Here is a 25628-nt window from a genome sequence, read left to right as displayed (position 1 = left end):
GGGAATAAGGAGCAAAGGAAGATGTGGAGAGAGAGAGAGAGAGAGAGAGAGAGAGAGAGAGAGAGAGAGAGAGAGAGAGAGAGAGAGAGAGAGAGAGAGAGAGAGAGAGAGAGAGAGAGAGAGAGAGAGCATGCGCGTTCGTGTGCGTGTATGCGTTTGATGGAGAGATATAGAAAGAGCGGGACATGGAAGTGAGGCAGGAGAGACAGTCACATCGTAGACAGGACAAGAGAGATCAACAGGGGAATTTGAAAAGCAGCTAGAGAAAGAAAGTTACGGCAATTTACCAATTTCATGTTCACTTTCAGCCATTTTTTTCCTCGCAGTGTTTTCTTGACCACCAGAGTAACTCACCTCACCGACAAAGCGAAGTGGATCTTTCCGCCCCTTCGTTTGAACTCGAACGCTGCAGGGCACGTAAGTATTATCACCATTTGGACTGAGGAGGAGAAATGGTTCATGTGTTTACAGATTGCCCTTCAACAGAGGGATGAACAGACGGCGCACGTTATACTTATTGACGCCGTTCTCCCAGTTTCTTCAATTATAAAGGCAATTAACATTAAATTAGCGCCATTAATTCTTAGAATTCCTAAGTTAATTCTGATTTGGATGCAAGGATTCTGCTCCGAGCGATAAATTGTCCTCTGTCTAAATGAAGGAAGTACGTTGGTGAACGAAGCGAGGCACTCAGCATCCGTACAGTTGTAGAACACACCGGCATCAATCGTCCTGTTTCTACTCATAATATATTGTTAGACACTCGGTTGCAAAATAAAAATATCGTAGCTAAATAAACTGTATTGGCATCTCGATTTGGCTGGTTTCCACCCGTCCCCACCCATCAGCAAGTACATTTTTCACTGCGCTTGTGTGTACACATAGTTGTGCGCATAAATATAAATTTGAGTTCACATTGAAGTAATCACCAATTGCGTATGATGCATGATCCCCTCGGTTAGATCCGTCACCAGATGCAGATGAATTGAGTCACTGTAAGTTATTTTCGCGCAGTAGAAACTCAAGACGTTGACCAGCATATGCGTGTGTGGGGGCTGTGTGGTGGAAGAAATTTTCAGCGTTTTGCGTTGAAATACTCAATCAGGACCTCATCATCTGGTATATATTCTCAGCTAAAAATGCTGTGAGCATGGAACTGACAGAAATATGGGATGTCAACTCCACAAATTCTCGTATCTCCCCAGCCGAGGGAACAGGATTTATTGAGGAACTTGAGACCGGCTCCAGATTTGTTTTAGATACGCTACCAGAACTCAGTACATCGAAATCCATGTCGTTAATGAAAATCGAATCGGGAAAGTACCGCGTTGAACAGAGAATCAGAATCAGGTTTATTATCTCTGGCATGTGACGGGAAATGTGTTAACTTAGCAGCAGCAGTTCAATGAAATATATAATCTAGCAGAGAGAGAGAAAATAATAATAATAATAATAATAATAATTATTATTATTATTATTATTATTATTATTATAAATGAACAAGTAAATCAATTACGTATTTTGAATAGATTATGAAAAATGTGCAAAAACAGAAATACTGTATATTGAAGAAGTGAGGCAGTGCTCAAAGCTTCGAAGTCTATTCGGGATTCTGATGGCAGAGGGGAAGATGCTGTTCCTGAACCGCTGACTGTCATGACTAAGGTCATAACCTTAGACACCCAAGTTCCAACCTAATATCCGCTGCCATCTGTGTCGACATTGTTCTTTTGCAGATTGGAAGAATTTTCATCGGCAGTGTCATGACGGTCTATTATCGTCCCTCATTAATGAGCTGCCTTTACTGTGTGAGGCTGATGACGTGACGTAGCCGGACAGCGGGTTGCAATGAGAATATTTAGGCTGCAATTGGTTCGTTCAGTGAGGGCGCAAACTGGACAAAAGAGTTTATTGCAGGAACGTGTCAGGTCGTGTACTTCGTTGGGATTAGTATTAAATAAAGGACGATCGGTTGCGGTGAGACTGTCAAAGGAAACTGTTCACGAAACCGAGGTGGCGAGCCGATGGGTAGATTAGGTATTTTGCAAGGCAACTACAGATTTTAGGTTATTTCAACTCGATTGGAAATTAGAAATAGAGAAAGCATTGTAATATATTTGTATGGGAAATGCTTAGCAGTACATAACACCTGCATTAGGGTTAGAATTGTGCAGAATTATATGGAAAACCCCAGTCCCGACTTTGTTTTAAGGAAAGAATGTCATCTCACTTCCTGAATTCAAATAAATTTCTATTCGACAAAACCGCTTGTTGAAGCTCATTTGTGATTTAATATTTTTTCTTCGCGAAAACTGATCAAACTTGAGGTAAGGACGGAGAGAATCACAGTCGTTTTCAATTGCTGGGAGCTTTCGGACTATTCCCGTGGTGTTCAGTATTCAGGCTTTCCGGAGATTTACAGAAACATTGTCGGGTTCGCCCGAATATTTAATGATATTGTGCAGTGACTCTGGGATGAAACCAGCTGTGGATATTACTAATGAGACAATGCACACACTGTTCATTTGCCATAGTCTCTCAATCTCGCATATTGCCGGTGTTTTCACTTGTTGATTTCTGTATGTTTGGTGAGTTTGGAATTGCTATAGCTATTAAGTAAATTGTTATTGAATGTTTATCTTGTAATTGGACGGAAATTGTGTATTGCTCTATCTCCAATAAAAAAAAATCAGTGATAAAATAATTGCAGAGCCCCGACTCTGAAACCAGATCAGGATTGATTTATAGTGATGAGTGGCATGTTTCCTCAGCTTGCACCTTCAAGCAAGATTTTGGTGAATGGTGCGTGCCGCTTGATTCTGTCTGTGTAAGTAACCAGATTGAAGTAAACTGTCGGGGGATTCTGGAATGTGTTGGATAGTTTCTGGTTTCTCTGGACAGTTTCTACTTTTGTCGCATAGAATGTGTTACTCTTTTATAGTGTATCTTTGGCAGTTTATGTGTTGACCACCCGGTCCTGCATTGTCACAAGGAACAACTCTCTCTGGGAAGAGGTTTCCAACTTGGAGCCAGGCGTCGGACTCTTGTCGACACCGACTCTGCTGAGATCGAGGGGATGTCATCCTTGGAAGTTCATGCTCAACCACTGGTTAACCCTTTCTTCCACAGTGATGATATCTTCATATCTCTGGGGGGAACTTCCATTCCAGTTTAGTGGTCTGTACTTCTTACCAGAATAGAACATAGCCAATCGAGTGTTGAAACCTGTTTTCGCTGATACAACATATCCCTGGATGGTTTACTGTGAGCGGGACAGAGGGTATGGATCTCGCCCGACACACAGTCTGAGTGTGTGCCGCTCTCACAACATCTTCTTCGCTCCTCTCCACACAGTGAGCTCACCTTGTCCGCTTTCCGCTTTCACCCCAACACTCCCCATCCTCTCACTCCTCAGCACGCCCTCCTTCCTCAGTCTCACTACTCCAGTTTCTCTTACTCGCCCCTCTATTTCCTCTTTTTCGCATCCGGGGACATCGCCATTCTCTTGTTCCGATAGGTGTCCCAGACGGAGCTTAGGACAACCTGGAGCCAGGCCGGACTTGGAGATCTGGTAGAGTCCGGGAGGAAGAGTCTCCTCTCCGAATGAGGATCTGGCCCGGGCCGTGGTCGCCTATACTCTGGAGCACCTTTCTCCCCCACAACCTCTGCGCTCCCTTCTACCTTCATTAGCGAGACATGGCGGATCCTGGCCTCCAGTCCCGGTGCGCTAAACACTCCAAACTCCTGTGTGGCCTTTCGGACCTACCGCAGCCTTCAGTCCAAAGAGCTCAGTGATAAAGTTCTGAGGTTCCGGAGGAGGGGAGGGAAAGTTGGAGCCCCACCTTACCTTCGTGGGGCTGATCCCTGGGCCCACCGGTGGCAGGGATGGTGGGATCACCGGATTTCCGGCACTGGTGTTGTGAGCGGTGCTCGTGGACTCGGCGATTCGGTGGTCTTGAGGTAAAAGGAAGACTGGCTGAGAGCGCGGTAATGCGGCTTTGGACCGCTAGGAGTAGCTTCAAGATGGCGAGAGGGTGATCGCTGTGCGGTCTTAATTTAGCTCAATAGAAGACATTAACTATTCATGAAATAATACAGACCGAAGACATTTGAAAAATATAATAAATGTAATACTTCAGTGTGATTCACTTCGTTCCAGCAGCCTTCTTTCGTAAACGGGGGACACACATCAACCCCAAAGGCCGGTAACAGCCCTCAAAGTAATCCCACCACGCCATTACATAATCGCTGCCCCCTGTCAGCCCCAAAACGTATTGACTGAGTAAGTGGATTTATGGTCCTATCACGTTGCAAACCCAGAGCTAAAATCAGGAACGGATGTACTCTGGGAAATACACAACGGAAAGGTGGAAGTATTTAATGCAGAACTTGCATGGGATTCTGGATAGGTTTGTCCCATTGAGGCAGGGAAAGGATGGTGTGGAGAAGGAACCATGGTTGACAAGAGATGTGGAAAATCTCATCAAGAGGGAGAAAGAAGCTGACTTAAGTTTCAGGGAGCAAGGAACAGACAGGGGTCGAGTTACAAGATAGCGAGGGACGAACTGAAGAATGGAATCAGGAGAGACAGAAACGGCCTCAGACGGGCAGAGCAAATGCCATTATGGAAACGCTCCAAAGTATTCTAGATATATTTGATGACTACAGTGAGGGTAGGACAGGTCAGGGCTAGAAGATGAAACATGCGCCTAGAATCGGGGAGGCAGGGCAGGTCGTTAATGAAGAATCTACTTTAGTATTCGCCAGTGAGAGAGATCGTGACGTTTGTGAGGACAGCGATAAACGGGATGAGGTGTCGAGGTTAAGAGAGAGGATATGTCGGAACGTCTGGAAAACATCAGGATATTTAAGTCCTTTTGGGTGGTTGGGATATACCCCAGGTTACTGCGCGAAGCGAGGGAAGAGACTGCAGCTACCTCGGAGATGTTCTTTGCATTATAAGCAGCTAGACAAATAGTGCCAGAGGATTAGAGCATGAAAAATATTATTAATTTGTTCAAGAAAGCGATTAAGGACAATTGTAGAAATCATAGTCCAGTCAGTCTTACTTCGATGGCGGGCAAATTATTGGAAAAGATTCTTAGAGACATGATTCATGAGAATGGGGAAGCATAACCTGATTTGGGAAAGTCAGTATGGCTTTGTGAGGGGCAAGGCGTGTCTCACGAGCCGGGTTGAATTGATAAAGGTAGGAAAGTTAATCCTGTATAAATGGATTTTAATAAGGCATTTAACACGGTTCACCATGATAGGATGTTTCAGAAGGCTTGGTATCTAGTGAAAGTTGGCTGGTGGATTCTGAATTGGCAGAGCAGAGGATACGCATATGTGCAGGAAAGGAATGGAGGGTTATGGGCTGAGTGTGGGCCAGCGGGACTAGGTGACAGTAAGCGTTTGGCACGGACCAGAAGGGCCGAGATGGCATGTTTCCATGCTGTAATTGTTATATAGTTATATGATAATATGTAGAGAGAATGTTTTCCCTGGAGGATGTTGACCAGTGGTGCTCTGCAGTGATTTGTTCTTGGATCCCCTGCTTTTAGTGTTTTGTATTAATTACTTGTTTGAGCATGTGGAGGTGTGGAGTTAGTAAGTTTGAAGATGATATGGAGGCTGATAGAGTTGTGGATAGTGTAGGGATTGTCGGAGACACGACATTGACAGGATGCAGAACAAGGCTGAGAAGTGGAGTTTCAAATGTGCAAAGTGATTCAATTTGGAAGGACGAATTTGAAGGCAGAATACAGGGTTAATGACGGGATTGTTAGCAGTGCGGTTTAACAGAAGGATGATAGGGTCCACATCCATAGATCCCTGAAAGTCTCTTCAGATAGGGAGCTTCAGAAGGTAAATTGGGTGCCGGGCTCATGAATCAGGGGCTTGAATTCAAGAGCAACGAGGTAATGTAACTTGAAAAATCCTGGTTAGACCGCCATTGAAATATTGTGCTCAGTTCTGAGCGGCTCATTGCAGGAAGGGTGTGGAAACTATCGACAGGGTGCAGTGTAGGTTTACCAGGATTCCGCCTCGATTAGACAGAGTGTACTACTTTGAGCGAGCGAGGGTGTTTTCTGGGGGGAAAGAGGTGTAGACAGTGTGGCTTTGTGAGGGGCAGATCATGTCTCACAGGCCTGGCTGAATTCTGAGACGATATGACGAAACACATTGATAAACGTAGAGAAGCTGATCTTTTATAATTGATTTTAATAAAGCATTCGATGACGTGATGGGCTTTTTCTGTAGGCATGGTATCCAGGGAAATTTGGCTGGTGGATTCAGAATTGGCGTTTGTCCGTAGAAAGCAGAGAAAAAGTATGCATACGACCAGTGGTATTCTGGGCTAAACCGTTTTTAGTGTCTTTTTATAAATGATTTGGTTGAGGATGTGCAAGGGTGGAATTAGTCATTTAAAAATGATATGGGGATGGGTAGAGCCGTGGATAGTGCAGATGATTGTCGGAGGTTACAACAGGACATTGACAGGATGCAGAAAAGGACTGAGAAGTGGCAGATGGAGTTATCCTCAGAAACGTGTGAAGTGATTTTCTTTGGAAGGGCAAATTTGACGGCGCTTCTTCCCTCCACCAGCCAGCAGGTTACCGTTGGGAAAGGTGGAGCACCCACTTAGCAGAAACCCACCACCATCACCACCCCGCCCACCCCCGGGATCAGAGTGACTTGAAGCCATGGGGGCAGGTACAGTATGATCGTATGAGCAGCCGGTGCATGTGACAAGTACTGCTTCTCCGACCACTGACGCCAGGCAGGCAATTGCTGAAGAGTATTGTTAATGTCTTGGGTCACCCGGTTTGTAAAGATACTGCCCAGAAGGCGGTAATGGCAAACAATGTTTGTAGAATTTCCATGTAGTCATGGAAAGATCCTGATCACCCACGTCATGCGACTCGGCACACACCGAACTAACAAACAAATATAATCTGAGACCTTCTGCATGTAATGACTGAGATGGAGCATAATTTGCCAGGTGCATTTTAAATCAGTATGTGTGTTGTCCAACTAGTGGAGGACCCTTACTGCATCTGATATTGAGTAATGAGACCGACCAGCTGAATGAACAGTGAACGCAACATCTTTAGTTTCAAGCAACACACACAAAATGCTGGTGGAACACAGCAGGCCAGGCAGCATCTATAAAGAGAAGCACTGTCGACGTTTCGGGCCGAGATCCTTCGTCAGGACTGAATATAGCTGCAGATGAGAGACATTGCTTGTGTTGATAACCAGAGGCTTTTTCCCAGGGTTGAAATGGCTAACACAATGGGGTATCTTATTAAAGTGATTGGAAGTAGATACACAGGTGACGTCAGAGGTAGATTTTACACACAGAAGGTGATGGGTGGGCGGTAAGTACGACCAGCAACGGTGGTAGAGGCGGATACAATAGAGTATTTTAATAAAATCTGAGATAGGTACATGGAACTTAGAAAAATAGAGGGCTATGCGTCAGGGAAATTCTAGGTAGTCTCTAGACTATGTTTCACAGTTGTCACAACACTGTAGGCCGAAAGGCCTGTAATGTGCCGTAGATTGTTATGATTCTTTAAGGATAAGCATAGAGCTCGCGAAAAGCAGGGCAAATTACAAAAGCATTAGGCAGGAACTCGTGAGAGTTCACTTGGAGCGGCCGCTTTTGGGTAAGTCCACATCCGGGGTTCGCAGTCTAACTACTCAGAGTGCAGGGCAGGTATGTTCCAGTGAGAACTAAGGGCAGGGAGGACAAGGAAAGAGAACCGTGAATTTGGAGGGAGGTGATGAATATAGTCCGGAATAAGAATGAAAAATAGGTAAAGCTTAAGAAGTTAGAATCAAACAGAGACTTGAAGAATTAATACGAAGCCAGAAAAGAACTCAACGGGAATTAGGAAAGCCAGGACAGTCCATACAAAGTCCTTGACAAGTATAATTCAAGACAATCTCAACCGAGGCTTCATTTTATTTATTCGAAACTATCAGTCCATCCTCTACTACACTCCAGTAGAGAGGGATCTGGGGTAATTAGGAAGTCTATCCGTATTGCCCAAAGGCAGGGACTTGATTGAATTTGATGTTAATTGGATAACTGAGTTGTGCACTTGCTTGGAACACACAACATCAAGCGGGATCTTGACAGGAATCTGGAGAATATGTTTGCTCCTGTTGGGGGTGGGGGGGGGGGGGCGGTGTGGTGAACAGTTTTTATTTTTCAATGTGATGAATTCCGCAGAGCACAGATCATTGACAGGAAAGGTTTCTGCAGACAGACGCAGTGTTGGGCCGCTGAGATGAGCTTATAGAATGGCGGAACAGGATTGAGAGGCCGAATGTCCTAATGCTAATCTAATATGGCAGAACCAACTTCCCACAAAAAGGAGACGCAGCGAATTTAATGTTCGGAGTTTTCCCATCACTGACTGATGAGAAACGGCTGACGTGTCTGTAAAATAAAGGCGATGTCACGCAAATTCAATGTAATTTCATGATTAATGCTCTGACATGGTAACTTGTTCTTGCTGTAGACTTTGACCGGTAGCTGCCCCTGGAAGATGGTAATCTCGTACAGTTGCTTCCCAATTGACCAATTGCCCCAATGAAACAGCTACGGACAACGGTTGAAAACGACTTCATGAAAGGCTGAACGTGAGATCACGGCATCTCCGGGCAGCTGGTGCACAGTTAGATCTGGAGAAAGGAAGTGTGCACTGCTCAGTGCAAAATGTTATCCCAAATGCGTAACTTCTCGCCAGAGTCCAGAGCGCCCTTTCTTCTGCTATCTAAATGCATAGCTACAGCTAGTGCTGTGGTTTATAGTCTGGCAATAAACAGATCACAAGGTGAACAATGAATCAGACTGGACCAGCTAAACCGAACTCGGATGCGAGATCTGATTCCACTCTGGAGCAGATTAAATTTTAGAGAGCAAGGTAACCATTGCCACCGTGTACTGAAGTAGTAATTCTGGCTCGATCCAAATGTTAGGAAAACATTCAATCAAAATGAGTCTTTGTGTGGTTTACCACAAGCGTTGTGGAACAGGATGTGGCGTTACATGCTGAATAGACTGAAGTTCAGGTTGATGAGCGTGTTATCAACAGAACATTGCTCAGGGCCAATTCACTTACTGTGAGGGACATAAAATTCAGATTCTTGGATTCTCTGAAACCAGACTCAGGATTGCAGCACCAGGTAAGAACAGAGACTGTACTGATCTGTGTTATGGTGCAGACCGTAACACATTCAAATACCCACTTGTCATGGCAGTATTTCTAGTATTGCAACCATATCAATATTATCGTTGAAATTCCGTGGCTTTACGGATCTGTGTGCTTTATTATTTTGTATGTGGGATTTTTTTAGGCAAGGCGTGGTAGATCTGCCAGCGATATTTATATTAATAAATATTATAGTAATTCTCACAGACTGTAATTAAAAATAGCAAATTCTACACTCACTGGGCACTTTACTATGTACGTCCTGTACCTAATAATGTGGCCACTGAGTGCATGTCTGGGGGCTTCTGCTGCTGTTCCCCGTCCACTTCAATACTGACCACTACACTACCGTCCGCTTCAATGTTGACCACTGTGCTACCGTCCGCTTCAATGCTGACCACTGCATTACCGTCCGCTTCAATGCTGACCACTGCACTACCGTCCGCTTCAATGTTGACCCTGCACTACCGTCCGCTTCAATGCTGACCACTGCACTACCGTCCGCTTCAATGCTGACCACTACGCTACCGTCCGCTTCAATGCTGATCACTGCACTACCGTCCGCTTCAATGTTGATCACTGCACTACCGTCCGCTTCAATGCTCACCACTGTGCTACCGTCCGCTTCAATGTTGACCACTGCACTACCATCCGCTTCAATGCTCACCACTGTGCTACCGTCCGCTTCAATGCTGACCACTGCACTACCGTCCGCTTCAATGTTGACCACTGCACTACCGTCCGCTTCAATGCTCACCACTGTGCTACCGTCCGCTTCAATGCTGACCACTGGCTACCGTAGGCTTCAATGCTCACCACTGGCTACCGTCCGCTTCAATGCTGACGACTACACTGCCGTCCGCTTCAGTGCTGACCACTACGCTACCGTCCGCTTCAATGCTGACCACTGCGCTACCGTCCGCTTCAATGCTGACCACTGACTACCGTCCGATTCAATGCTGACGACTGGCTATCGTCCGCTTCAATGCTGACCACTACGCTACCGTCCGCTTCAATGCTGACCACTGGCTACCGTCCGCTTCAATGCTGACCACTGCGCTACCGTCCGCTTCAGTGCTGACCACTGGCTACAGTCCGCTTCAATGCTGATCACTACGCTACCGTCCGCTTCAATACTGAACACTACGCTACCGAGCCGGCACGTTTATCAACATCAGCTTGTTTCCGATTTAGTAGAATTAGAGGCAGCACGATATCTTCAGATACTGGATGAATGTGTGCATTTGACTGCATTTGCTGGTATTAGGTCAAGACAGGAAGTTGATTGCATTCGCTGTTATTGAGAAGAAGGAGAGGAGGTTTTGTCCGCTGCTGTTTAAATCACGCGGATTCTTGGCAGGAGAACATGTCTGCTGCTGTAGGAGGCGCTAAAACAGGTGAAAGTACATGAGGTTATTTTAATGAGGTGGAACTGCTGTGTCTTTGGAATTGTCTTCCCCGAAGGAAAAAAGAAGCAGAGGTTTTTTGCAACACACAGATTCTAGAAAGGCAAGGGAGTGAAGTGATTAAGCGGTCGCAGGGACGTGTCACTGAGATCACAGTCTGACCTGAAAGATCACAGATTATTTACGAGGGGGAGATAGTGTGTGCCTGGAATTCCCTTACTCAAAATATAAGCCGATTTTTTTTTATCATGTTTAATTCCGCAGAACACAGATTCTGGACAGGCAAGGGAGTGAATTGTTGTAGACGGTCGCAGGGATGTGTCACTGGGATCACTGTCCGTCTGTGATCATAGAGAATGGCGGAAAAGGACTGTAAGAGAGAGAGGCGAATGTCCTGTTACTAATTCAACATACCAGCAGCACACTCCGACATGAAGAGCCCCCCTTGTGAATTGAATGCGTTCTTTCCCATGGTTTTTTGATGATGAACTGTGCACGCTTTTGGAAAATAAGGACGATGCCGGTTCTGTATGTGTGAAGTAAATGGGATGCCAGGCAAATTCGCCAGTGGAAATGCTGATGATTTCACATGTTTGCTGCTGTGACATTGCATCGTGTTTCCAGTAAGTTAGCCATAAACTGAAGGAGAAGGACGTCCTTATCTTGCTGTCAACTTCGACAGGTTGCTGTCTCTGGGAGATGGTTATCTCGGCACAGTTCCTCTCCAATCGGCCCATTACTGTAATGGTCTGAGTGCGGACCTGTTAAAAATGGGTCTTTATAAACAGGCTGACCTTGAAGTCAGCTCCAGGCAGCTGGGGTACAGTTTAATCCGGAGAAAGGGAATGCCCAGTTGACATAAAAAAAACTCCAAATGTATAACGTTTCACCCGAGTTCACAGAGCCCTTCCTTCTGCTGTCTCTGTGCAATAAACCCACAGCGATTTTTGCCCTGAGCAGTCGCTGGAAGTTTATAATCTGACAATAAACTGGTCCCAAGGTGAAAATTAAATCAAAACGACGACACCAACTGAACTGTGCCAGGATTCGGTTTGTGATTCCTCTCTGGAGCGGATCAAATTTTCTGGAGAAAGATCATCATTGCATCGCACACTGACGTATTAATTTTGTCTTGGACCACTTGTGAGAGAGTCCTGTTCAGGGAAAATGAGTCTTTGTGTGGTTTAACCTAAGTGTTGAGGAACAGGGTGTGGCGTTACATGCTGAATAGACTGAAGTGCGGGTTTATGAGCGTGTCACCAACTGATTTTATCCTCGGGTACTGGATAAATGGGGGCATTTGACTGCATTCACCGGTATTAGATAAAGACAGGAAGTTGATTGCATTCGCTGTTATTCAGAAGAAGGAGAGCAGATTTTATCCACTGGTGATTTGATCAATTAATTGAGTCATTGCTGGTGACAGTGAACATCACGCGGTATCTTGTCAGGAATGCGGAGTGCATGTTTACTGTTGTAGGGAGACGAGATTATTTTTGTGAGGTGGAGCTAGTGTGTCTTTGGAATTCTCTTCCTCAAAGGGAAAGAGGAGCGGCAGGGGCACAGATAAATCTTGGGAAAGGGAAAGCAATACTCCAAATATTTCCTCAGAGTTCACAGCGCCCTTTCCTCTGTTATCTCAGAGCTATAAACCCGCAGCGATCTTTGCCCTGAGTTGTCGCTGCAGTTTACAATCTGATAATAAACTGGTTCGAAGGTGAATTATAAATCAAAGCGACGACACCAACAGAAGCGAACCGGGATGCGGAGCAGATGAAAATTTCGAGAGAAACATAATCACTGCATGCGTACTGAAGTAGTAATTCTGGCTCGATGCACATGTTCGGAAAACATTCAACCAAAATGAGACTTTGTGAGGTTTAACACAAGCTTTGTGGAACAGGGTGTGGCGTTACAAGCTGAATAGACTGAAGTTCATGTTTATGAGCGTGTTATCAACTGAACATTGCTCCGGGTGAGTTCACTTACTGTTGGGCACATAACATTCAGATGCTCGGATTCGCTGGAAACAGACTCAGGAGTCCAGCACCAGGTAAGAACAGAGACCACAAGGGGAAATATTGTGGTGTTTTATTACCGCACTTGTCACAGTAGTATTTCTAGAGTTTCTGCCAGTTCAATATTGCCCAGAAGATCGCCTGGATTTACGGATACGTGTTTGTTTTTTTTTTATTATTTTTGTGTGCAAAGACGGTAGTGAAATTTTAAAAAAAAATCCTGTAGTAAACCTCATTGGAAGTTGATAAAAGTCTGGACGTCTACACTCAGTGGGCACTTCTTATCCACCCCTGTACATAATAATGTGGCCATTGAGTGTATGTTCGGTTTTACTGCGGCTGAACCCCGTCCAAATCCAATGCTCGGCGTTCGGTGACACTCTTCCGCACCCCCGCTTTTGGAGAGCATGGTTACTTAAGTTACTGTCGCCTTCCTGTCGGATTTAATCCGCCTGGCCAATCTCCTTGATCTCTCCCATTAACAAGGCGTTTTCACCCCCCAGAACTGCTGCTCACCTTTTCTTTCGTTTTGTTTACGCACCATTCGCAGTAGACCGAGCGAATTGTGCGTGAAAGTCCCAGGAGATGATAAGTGTCCGTAATGCTCACGCCGCCCTGTTTGGCACCAGCAATCATTCCATGGTCAAGGTCACATATTTATTCCAGATTTGCATGTTTGGCCTGAATAACAACTGAACCCCTTGACCATGTCTGCATGGTTTTATGCTTTGAATTGCTGCCACGCGATTAACAGATTCCCATTAATGAGCTGGTGTACAGTTGTACCTGATAAAACGGCCATCTAGTGCATTTACCATTTAGATGGGCCCACACCTATCTCCAATATGAACATGGGTGAGATTTTGTGCTGATTTCTGCGATTTTCCTGTTTCCAGCATCAGGTTGGAAGGCAGTGGACGCAACATTTATAAGTTTGGGGAAACCTTGAGAGAGAGAGAGAGAGAGAGAGAGAGAGAGACTGTGACTATTCCCTGTGAGCTGCGCCGATGTGCGACTGCGCTGAAAATAAAACGCTCCCGTCACGGAGACTTTGCTGCAGTGCAGTTGGATTTGAACGCAGATGGAAAAAGGTTCATGAAACATGGGAGTTTTTCTTTGTTGTACTGTATTTTATCTTATCCATCCAGTAATAGATAAAGTCAAAAGCATGCTTTTTTTGTCAGTCCGTTCTAAATATTAATAGATGCGCATTACAAAAAAGAACATTTCCGAGATGCCGCGCTTTTTTCAGGCCGTGTGGAAATTTCCTGCTCAGATCAATGATGGATCCACGCAGATGCAAAAATAGTAATTAGTGGGAACATCGGAGACCTGACCATTTTAGATTTTAGGCATTTTATTAGCGGTTGAATGTGGCACATTATTCTGCTTCATTATGATACATTATTTTGGTCCTGTTTTAAAATACTGGCTAGCTTATATTCATATTTCACCGTTTCTCTGCTTATTTCTGTTTTAATTGCCTTCTTTTGAATGTTAAAAGCTCCCCGATTCTCTGTCTTCAACTATTTTTGCTCTCTAGGATGACATCTTAAATCAGTATGTAGATAGCAGGAGCTGGGTAATTAAGCTAGCTAGGTACCCGACCATTTGGTGGGTGAACGGTTAGGGCAGAACTCCTTAAGTTTAAGAGAACTATAGAGAAGGGAGGTGTAGACTTTGCGGGAAGGTAATGAATTGGATCAGGGTAAATTACGAGTCCATAAGGAGGGAATCAGGGAGAGTTAATGGGAAACAACTGTTTCTGGCAAGTCCACATCTGACATGTAGAGGGTGTTTTTAGTCCATCTGCACGGAGTATAGGACGGGTACATTCCTATACAAAGAAATGACGAGATTGGCAGCGTAAGAGAACCTTAAGTAATGTGGAGAGAAGTGATGAATTTAGTCAAGCAGGAAAAGGAAAAGTATGTAAAGCTCAGGCAGGTCGAATCAAACAGAGCCCCCGAGAATGTGTGTGTGGTCCTTAATGAGTAACTTACATCAGTATTTACCAAGGAGAAAGACATGGAGGATAGGGAGACCAGTGCCGAGAGTACTAGTATGCTCGGGCATTCTGAAATAAAGGAGGAGGCAGTGTTGGGTCTCTTAAAGTGCATTAAGGCGTATAGGTCTTCAGGACCTGATGGGATACACACCAAGTTACAGGGAGATGCAAGTGAAGAGATTGCTGGGGTCTTGACTAATATCCTTGGGTCCTACCTAGGCACAGGCAAACTCCCGGTAAACTGGTGAGTACCTCATGTTGATCCATCATTCAAGAAGGGAGCCAGGGAATAATCCTTATGAGCATTGAAACTGCCGAGATACAGTCGGCAATGAACCAAGTGCTGATAAATGGGACCAGTGTAGTCAGAGAGTGGATGGCCCGAACAGTTATGGCCGGTCAAAGGTGACCGAACCATCCGAACATTCTAAATGAACGATAGGGGCACCACAAGGCATTGATTTAAAAACTCCACACCCCACTCCAAAGTGAAATAAATTAGACTGCACCCCTTCACACCACTGCGAATATTTGTTTCTGTCAAGGAAACATACAAATTGGTCAATTCTGTTAAACAACTGGTAATTGGTGAAGATGCTGTGTCTTCTGCCATTAACGTTGCTTCTTTACTGCAAAACTAACCGTCTTACTGTATCAGGATCAGTGATTAGATCAGACCCCGAACACTGTGCTTTCATCCCTGCACATTGTAACTTGAACATCTCACTGAAGGTCTAATGGAGACACAACCCCTGCTCTCAACACATGCGACCACATCTCCCCTGCTTCTGACATTTCAAATGCCCTCAGAATGGTTTTCTGATAGTCTGAAGGTTATGGTACATTCATCTCATTCTCAGACCTGAGAAATCATGTCTTCCATCAGCCAGTTCCACCTGTCTGTGTCCTCTTTCCTCCACCTCTAGGGAAGTCTCATTTCTATAAGACCATAAGACCTCACGCCAATCAAGCACTGATTTATCCATGAAAGAATGTTTCCTGTAATACCATGGGCTCGTAGCTTGGTAAGCAGCCTCAAGTGTGGCACCTCGTCACAGGCCTTTCCAAAAGTCAAGTACACACATCACCTTTGTATATCCGGCTTGATATTTCTTCAAAGAATTCCAACAGATTTGTCAGACAGGGTTTCCCTTGAGGAAACCATGCTGACTCCGGCCTATTTTATCATTTGTCTCCAAGTACCCTGAGACCTCATCCTTAATAATGGACTCAATCGTCCCAATCACTGAGGTCAGGCTGACTGGCCTATAGTCACCTTACTTCCGCCTCTTCCCCAACTTGAAAACTGGAGTGACATTTGTAATGTTACAGTCTTCCGGAATCATTCCTGAATCTTGTGACTTTTGAAAGGTCTTTTATGCCTCCAAAATCTCTTCAGCCTCCATTTTCTGAACTGTGAGGTATGCACCATCTGGTCCGAGTATTGTATCTACCTTCAGACCTTTCAGTTTCCCAAAAGCCTTCTGTCTAGTTCCGCAATTCATGACAGCGACACCTGGAACTTCCACCACACTGCTGGTGTCTTCCACAGTGAAGAGAGACGCAAAATACTTATTAAGTTCTCCCACCGTTTTGTTGTTCCCCATTGCAACCCCTCCAGCATCGTTTTCCAGCGATCCGATATCCACTCTCACCTCCACTTCACACTTCATATATCTGAAGAAGCTTTTGGTATCCTCTTTAATATTATTGTCAAGCTAACTTTCATATTTCATCTTTACCTCCTTAATGTCTTTTTTCAGTTGCCTTCTGTTGGTTCTAAAAAACCCAGTCCTCTAACTGTTTGCTCTGTTGCATGCGCTGTCTTTGTCTTTTATGTTGAGTTTGACTTCTCTTGTCAGACACGTTTGTATTATCTTTACTTTAGAATATTAGCACCTCTCACACAAACTCTTCTCCCTCCTGCCGTCTGGGAAAAGGCACCGAAGCATTCAGGCTGTCACACCCAGACTATGTAACAGTTTCTTCTCCCAGGCCATCAGACTCCTCAATACCCAGAGTCTGGACTGACACCAGCTTACTGCCCTCTACTGTGCCTATTGTCTTATTTATTATTTATTGTAAAGTTTGCATTGTTTTGTCCTCTTCATGCTGTCCTGGGTAGGACTGTAGTCTCGTGTAGTTTTCTTTTCTGTGTTGCTTTTTTACGTAGTTCAGTCTAGTTTTTGTACTGTTGCATATAACACCATTGTCCTAAAAAAAGTTGTCTCGTTTTTACCGTGTACTGTGAAATGACAATAAAAAGTGACTTGACTTGACTTGACTTGACTTGATTTCTCCATCTTTGGGATGTATATATCCTGTGCCTTTCGAATTGCTTACGGAAATTCCAGACATTGCTGCTCCTCCGTTATCCCTGCCGTGTTCTGTTCCAATCCATTCAGGCCAACTCCTCTCTCATGCTTCTGTAATTCCCTTTACTCCATCGTAACACTGAAACATCAGACTTGAGCCTCTCCTTCTCATATTTCAGTGTGAATTCAATCATATTATGATCACTTTCTCCTCAGGGGTCTTTTTCATGAATCTCTCTAATCAAGTCTGGTTCATTACACAACACTCAATACAGAATAGCTGATCCCCGACTGGGCTTAACCACGAACTGCTCTAAAAGCCATCACATAGGATTTCTATAATTTCCCCCTCTTGTGACACGGCACCAAACTAATTTTCTAATTTACCTGCATATGGAAATCTTTCATGGCTATTGCAACATCGCTCTTTTGGCAAGCATTTTCTACCTTTTTTTAGTGCAATCGTGAACAATGGCCAGATCAGAAATGCTGATCAAGTTAACTAGTTCCCAAAGAGAAATTTGATAGGCCAATAAGATGGTTCACTGCTGCTCAGAGAAAGAACATAAAAAATCATATGTACAATTAAGAAACATTAAAAATTAGTAGAAATACTGGAGGCATGATGATCATGATGAAGTCTGCAGGAGAGAGGCATTTATACACACGCTGTCCTCCATAATTCAGAGCGATTGAAGGATAAGGTTACAGGGTGACAAAACGGGGCAGGAGCACTTGGAACTGAAAACTAATCCCTACCGGGAGAAAACAGCACCTGTTCTTTCCGCACTGTTCTCCAGCAGTTTAAGGACTAAGTCCACCCGGAAGATAACTCACAAGTGCTCTTGAAAGTCAGGTATTACCCCCACCTACCAACAGCCAATCATTGCCATCCCGGTCCCCTTCATGATAGATTATGAAGAAGCCCGTGACTTCCCTCCCAGAGATGATAGGTGTTTGTGCACTCGAAGCTTGAAGGTTTGGACCCCGTCGTCGCAGATGTTTCCAACCACAGCATCTGGAAGGCCGTTCCAAATTCTGATAGCACAGTGAAGGAAGCTTCTATCCAGTGTGTAGGTTCTCACACCAGGCATAGAAACAGCATGAGCAGGCACAGATAAACTTGATCGTGTAATGCGCTGTCTCTCATAAGTTGAAGGCAACATGGCGTGAAGGTCTGCAGGGCTGTGGCTGGAGTGCATTTTCTACAGCACAGCAGCTGCAGCAACCTGTCGTCTGTGGTGTAAGCTACTGCTGGCTCGCTTCTCATGAGTTGTGACTTCATCTACACCTATAATCATGACTTCCTTTCTTTGAAAAATGTGACCGTATGAGGAACGGCTGGCAGCTTTTGCGTTATATTCCCTGCAGTTCAGGAGAATCAGGGGAGATCTCATAGGACAATTCCGAATGTTAAGCGGCCTGAGCAGATTGATATGGCAAAGTTATTTCCAATGGTGGGGGATTCTAGGACAAGAGGGCACAAATTCAGGATTGAAGGACGTCCATTTAGAACAGAAATGCGAATAACTTGCTTTAGTCAAAGGATGGTAACTTCATTGAATTTGTTGCCACAAGCGACTGTGCAGGCCAGGTCATTGGGTGTATTTAAGGCAGTGATAGGTAGCTTTTTGATTAGCCAAGGCAGGAAAGGGTATGGGGGAGAAGGCAAGGGAGTGGGGATAACTGGAAGAATTAGATCAGTCTTTGATTGAATGACGGAGCAGACCGGATGGGCCGAGCTTCTGCTCCTCTGTCTTATGGTATTATATTTAAAATAATCGTCAGATTGAGAAACATTTGTTGAAAATGTAGCCGAAACAAATTGTCATTGTTGGCGACTCCCACGGATTTGTAATAATTGTATGACGTGCCCTCAGCTCCAATGTTGATTGTAAAAGTGGGTGACTGTAAAGGTTGGTGTATTCGATCCTTTATTAGAAATCAACAAACATAGAATCTTGTAGCGATGAAACTGAAGTGTGCCCAAGTGTGAGTTCAGTGTATTTGAGTGGATAACAATAAAAGATATGACATCCGTTAGTTCCCAGGTGTGAACAAAGCACAAATACGTAACTGATTCCTCTCACTTTTACCTCGGAGCATAAGAAAGTTATAAATACGCTACACAGAATACAACGCAGACAGAGAACAGATACATGGCTGCTAGAGATAGGCTCAGCTTCGATTACGCTGTCTTCGATCTGAGGTATCAACGTACCGTCTAACTTGCTCAATAATTCGAGCATTTTGTTTTAGTTATTGTCAATCTGTTTTTGCCAGCTTGCTGTTTTTGATGTATGGTGGGTCTACATTGTGTTTAACAAGGTGACATGTAATTATCTGAGAACAGACAGATGAATGCGTAAATAAACCTTGTCCAGAGATTAGTTGCTAATAATGATCTTAAAATCCTGCCGTAGAAAATGTCGTGCTTCTGGTCAAGATGCCGCGATGCTATGGGTGGAACTGCATTGTTCAGGAGGTCAGAGTGTTTCTGTGTAGACTCAAACCATATATTGCCATAGGTATCAATGACAGGCGACGCTGAAAGGGGACAGTGGGAATCAGGTGTGACTGAGACAACTATAACTCAGTGATGAGATGAATAGATATCCCACTGGTCAGCAGAAATGTTTCACCCCACAATTGTCCATTACGCACCACAGCGCCACCAGTGGTAGGGGGACAAAAGCAGTGGGTGCTGTCTGCTCAATCTGCCGCACCATCTGTTGACAAATCACACACAGTCCGGTACACAAGATTGGTTCTTTAAAGGGAGTTGCCTGCAATAGAGCGAGCAGATACACCAGGGAATCCCAGAAAGGTGTACAATCCAGGAATAAAGGGGAAATGTGTATTGTGTGACTATGAGTGTTGGGGCGCATGTAGATTCGGCCGTTTTAAGTCTTCAGTGGATAGGCCCAAGATGTTTGGAAGGGTGTCGTTCTATTTATAAACAAAACCGTCTTCCCCTTTATACTTCAATTAATGCTTGACGCTCTACTGTTAATTCTGTTTGTTACAGCTCAGCAAAATCTCATCACAACTGTCCTCAACATGGCTGAACGGACGGGTAGTGGAGGAGTTCCAGTGATGTCAAGATCAGGAAAGGTCACGGGTATGTCGGCAATTGCCTTGACTCTGTATCTGGGTTTAATGCACCACCTGCAGTTCACAAAATATTTGTGAAAGCAACACAGAGATGAGAGAGAGAGAGAGTTAACATCTCTAGGGGAACACAGTCACAAGTGAAAAGAGTACAATCTGCGCTGCATCTCTCCTCACCCCTACCTTCCCCCTCTCCTCTCCCTCTCTCCACCCCTCCCTTTCCGCTCTCCACTCTATCTGCCCCCACCCCAGACTTCACGTTCTCCTCCGCGTCTCTCCCCAGCCATCCCTTCCCCCGCCCCCCCACTACCGGAACTCTCACTTCTGCCTATCCATTCCCCTCTCCACCTACCGTAGGTATTTCGGACGGTGTTTGGTGACTTGCCGCACCACCTTTAGGTTCCAGAGAGCAAGTTACTGCCCAATATGGAGTCAGTAATTTCTTTAATGCTCCTCATTTTCCGTCACAGGTCCAAGCTCAGTGATCACCGAGCTCCTGGCAAGCTGGGACGATTTCCAGCTGCTGCAGCTGACGGACTTCTACCGGGAGAGGCTGGAGCAGGCGATGGAAAGAGGGGTGCACAGAGTCAGCCAGGCGTTAACGGCCGAGAATCAGTTCAGTGTAAAGGAACATCGGGTGAGTGGCAGGGAGAATGGGTTTGAATTTTCACACATCACAGGACTGATGGGTGTCGGAACTCTCACTCACCGGATAATAAATTAGATAAACGAACAACTGTGAAATAAATACTGTACATACAATCACAAACATGTGAATCTGAACCAGTGATGGAAAGGGGTGAAAAGACCCCGCGGACTGGTGGGTGGCTGCTCAATGTTCAGAGTGAGTTGAGCAGGTAACAGTTGTGTGGGCTTACAGTATTAAATGGAAATATGACAGGAAGTACCATTTTGGAAAGATCGTGCAGCATTACGGAAGGTTGATAGTGAGTACGGGGACATCATCAGTGAATGCCACAGGAGCTCGAGTGTGTTCTGTTTAGGGTGGAGATGTTTGTGTTAGAATCTGTAATTGCAAACAGTGTGGATTGGGGATTACTGCCATGTTGTAATGTGTAATCACTGAATAAACCTCCACTGGAAAAGGCAAAGGAAAGGCATCAGGTGTCAGCCGGTAATCCGCTGTCATGTTGGACACCGGCGAACTTGAGGAGATGAATCACATCATCTTTTCTGCAAATTCCCTGTGACTGCTCACTCTGTATTAAAAACCTTCCTGAATTCTTTCTTCATCTGTGATCGCTATTTTCTGATTTCTGTTTTGCACCGTCAAATCCGGTGAGGAATTATTTATGGATTTGGAGCCACGTCAATGAAGCGGTCACAGACCAGCCAGGGTCTCATTGACTGCTGGACCAGGTTCACGGTGAATGTCCCTCCGTGTGCTCTGCACTCAGAATGAACAGTCCATGTCCAGACAGGATCAGCACCCGTCCGGGTGACTGCTCAGTGTGATCCCGTTACAGAGCACATCATTTACTTCTCATTCTCTGTGTGAATCTGTCAGTCCCCAATATGTTCACTGTTACTCTTCACAGAAAATTTCTGATCTCGCTGATAAGGGAGAGCGGGCGGACAGTTCTAAACTCCTCCTGAGCCTGGTGATGGAGAAAGGCTCCCGCGCCCAGAGGGTGATGTGGGAAATTTTCGTGAACGTGCGGGATGGCGTCCCAAAGTTGGACAAAATACTAAAAGAAATTCAGGAACATGGTGAGTTAATATCATTGATTAATCTAATTTAAGATTGAAGCTCTACATAGTTAATAATTGCACGAATTTAAATTCCCCAAATTGTTTAAATCCGAACAGGTTGTGTTCCGGTCCATCGACCCGTACCGAAGATTCCCAGAGAGCTGAAAGGTAAGTGAAGAAACCGCTGTTCCACCAGAGGTTGATATTGTGTAGGTTCATCTCGTTGTTCAGCCACGGGGTTTTGACCAAGTAAATGTAGGCAACATGACAGAGTGAGACGCATGGAAAACGGTTGCTGGAAGTTTGGTGGATAAATGTCCTCGACCTGATGGAATGCACACTCGGGTCCTGAAGGAAGTAGCTGGAGAGATTGTGGAGTGACTTACGATGATCTTTCAAGAATCTACAGATTCTGGCATTGTACCGGATGACTGGAAAATTGCAAATGTTGCTAATTAAGAAGGGTGGGAGGCAGAAAAAAGGAAACTATGGATCTGTGGTTGGGAAGTTGTTGGAATAGATTATTAGGGATGAGATTACAGAGTACCTGGAGACTCATGACAAGAAAGGCCAAAGCTCGCATGGTTTTCTGAAAGGAAAATCCTGCCAGATAACCCTACTGCAATTCTTTGAGGAAATTACATGCAGGGTAAATAAAGGAGATGCAGTAGAAGTGGTGTACTTGGACTTTCAGAAGGCCTTTGACAAGGTGCCGCACATGAGGCTTTTTCGGAAGATAAGAGCCCATGGAAATACACGGAAGTTACAAACGTGGGTGGAACATTGGCTGTTCGGCAGAAAACAGAGTGGGAATAAAGGGATCGTATACTGGCTGGCTGCCGGTTACCAGTGGAGTTCCACAGGGGACGGTGCTGGGACCGTTGTTTTTTACGATGTATGTCTATGATTTGGGCTACGGTTTTAATGGATTTGTGGCTAAATTTGCCGATGATATAAAGATAGGTGGAGGAGCGGGTACTGCCGAGAAAACAGAGAGCCTGCAGAGAGACTTAGATAGTTCAGAGGATTGGGCAAAGACGTGGCAAATGAAATACAATGTTGGAAACTGTATGATCCTGCATTTTGGTAGAAGAAATAAACATCAGATTGTTGTTTAGATGGGGACAGAATTCAAAATTCGGAGATGCAAATGGACTTGTGCAAGATACCTTAAAGGTTAACCTCCAGGTTGAGTCGGTTGTGAAGTAGACGAATGCAATGTTTGCATTTATGTCTTGAGGTATAGAATATAAGAGCTGGGATGTAATGTTGAGGCTCTTAAGGCACCAGTGAGATCACACTTGGAGTACTGAGTGAAGTTTTAGGCTCCTTATTTTATAAAGGATATACTGACATTGGAGCCGGTTCAGAGAAGATGCATTAGAATGATTCCCATGATAAGGGATTCTAGGACAAGAGAGCCCAACTTCAGGATAGAAGGACGTCCATTTAGAACTGAGATGCGGAGAAATTACTTTAATCATAGGGTGGTAAATCTATGGAATTTGTTGCCTCTAGCGGCTGTGGACGCCATCTCATTGGGTGTATTTAAGGCAGACAGATAGGTTCTTGATTAGCCAGGGCATCAAAGGGCATGGGGTGAAAACAGGGAAGTGGGGATGAGTGGAAGAATTAGAGCAGCCCGTGATTGAATGGCGGAGCAGACTCAATGGACCGAATGACATATTTCTGGTCCTATACCTTATGATATTTTGACATTATGAAACAAAACACAGAAAGTTGTGGTATTTGCTGAAAGTGAACAAACCTCTCTGGGTCCTGCAACGACAAGTCCCCCTCACCGGAATCAGAGTGGAGAAAGTGACGATCTGGGGGAGTGAGAAACATAATTTCCTTTTTTATAATTGCGAAAGTTGAAATCATTCCCCTACAGCCACCCAAACCCCGGAACAGCCCTCATCCTAAATCACTTTTCAAAAATCCCTCAATCCTACAAGTCAACAGTTTTAGAGTTGGGAGTCCATTGAAGTTCTCGGCACAGAGAAAACAATGACAGCATCCATTTAAACAGTGGGGCAGTAACATTCCAAACTGGTCTGTTCAACCCCAAAGTAGCATATGGAACCCACTCTGTTCGCATCTGCACTCCCTCAGTGCAGACACTGCTACAGTTATCCAGAGTAAGTTCCAGCTCAATAATCCTGGGAAGTCCATCAGGAGACAGTGTTAGTGAGGTTGAGATGGGGCACAAAATATTCATCTCAGTCCAGAAAAGCTGGAATTCATATGTGTCGGTGTTGTGTGATGGACACTGTGGAAGGGTGAGAGATGGGAATTAGGATAGAGAAACTGATAGTTGTATGACCGCGGCAAGGAAGGTGCAAAGGACTGAAAATATTGAGAAATAATATTGCAATTAGTTACATTGTGATCGGCTGGATCAGAAACTCACTACATCCGAAAGCGCATTGTGTCTGTGAAAATGGAGCCAGGGGCAGTCCATGGGCGCAAGTGATTTTAAGGCTTCATAATCGCAGACTGAGTTGAATCACTCAACCGCACATTTACGAGGAGAGGGCAAAGGAGAGACAGATATTGCAACAGTTACTAATCTTGCAGTAGCCCCTGTTTATTTTGAATATTTGAAGCTCTTGAACAGAAACGTAAGGAATCTCAACCAGAACACTGGGTCAGTCTCTCTCATTGCCAAGTTCAAATTCCAAAGATGTTAATTTACCGATGGCTCCACAGATAGATGAATCAGGCGGTTTGCAATCTGCTCACGTCTCTGTCACCACAGTTAATGCTTTTGCAGTCCACATTCAGACAATATTGCTCTCAGTTTCCCTGCACCCTGGATATGGGACATAGAACATAGAATACAGAAATTAACAGCACATTCCAGGCCTTCGGCCTACAGTGATGTGCCGACCATTTAACCTACTCTAAAAACTGCCGAGAATTTCCCCAGTGCGTAGAACTCTATTTTTCTAAGCTCCATGTGCCTATCCAAGAGGCTCTTAAACGACCCTGTCGTGTCCGCCTCCACCACCGTTACTGGCAGTGCATTCCACACACCCACCACACTCTGTGTTCAAATAAAAATCTTACCCCTGATGTCCTTTCGGTTTCGATTTCCAAGCACCTTAAAACTATGCCACTCGCGTTAGCTATTTCAGCTCTGGGAAAAAGCCTCTGGCTATCCACACGATCAATGTCCCTTATCATCTTATACACTTCTATCGGATCACCTCTCATCCTCCCTCACTCCAGGGAGAATAGGCCAATTACACGCAGCCTACTCTCATAAGGTCCGCCCTCCAATCCATAAACCATCCTTGTCAATTTCCTCTGCACTCTCTCTATAGTATCCACATCCTTCCTACAGTGAGGTAACCAGAACTGGACTCAGTACTCCATGGTGTCTGACCAAGCTCTTTTATAGCTGTAACATTACCGCACAGCTCTTGAGCTCAATCCCACGGTGTATGAATGCCAACATACCATACGCCTTCTTAACAACACTGTCAACCTGCGAGGCAGCTGTGAATGTCCTGTTGACACGGACCCCAAGATTCTCAGAGCCTCCACACTGCCATGATTCTTACCATTTACAGGTATATTATATTCTGTCTTCAAACTTGACCCCCCAAAATGAACCACTTCACACTTATGTGGGTGGAAATCCATCTGACAATTCTCAGCCCAGTTCTGCAACCTATCAATGTCTCGCTGTAAATTCCGACAACACCTCAGACTATCCACAACATCACCAAACTTTGTGTCATCTGCAGTGTTACTAAGCCCCTCACCCCTTATACTTCTTCAGCCAGGTCATTATAAAAATCAGAGTGGTGGCGGCGGGA

The 25628-nt window shown here is 44.8% G+C and overlaps 1 protein-coding gene across 1 annotated transcript in view; it reads left to right on the top strand.

Annotated features, from left to right (window-relative positions):
* Window positions 1-12646: 12646 nt before the first annotated feature.
* LOC140723709 (uncharacterized) overlaps window positions 12647-25628 on the top strand; it is a gene marked incomplete at its 3' end in the record, with an annotated part of 38503 nt that continues 25521 nt past the window's right edge. Inside the window, exons 1-5 of the mRNA XM_073038266.1 lie at window positions 12647-12689; window positions 20006-20098; window positions 20559-20725; window positions 21648-21819; window positions 21919-21969. Of these exons, the coding sequence (XP_072894367.1) occupies window positions 12647-12689; window positions 20006-20098; window positions 20559-20725; window positions 21648-21819; window positions 21919-21969 (526 nt within the window). The remainder of the gene's footprint in view (window positions 12690-20005; window positions 20099-20558; window positions 20726-21647; window positions 21820-21918; window positions 21970-25628) is intronic.

This window comes from Hemitrygon akajei, unplaced genomic scaffold, assembly GCF_048418815.1.
Source record: "Hemitrygon akajei unplaced genomic scaffold, sHemAka1.3 Scf000129, whole genome shotgun sequence".
Lineage (NCBI taxonomy): Eukaryota > Metazoa > Chordata > Chondrichthyes > Myliobatiformes > Dasyatidae > Hemitrygon > Hemitrygon akajei.
Note: the sequence above shows the minus strand (reverse complement) of the source record. Positions and strands in the feature narration are given on the sequence as shown.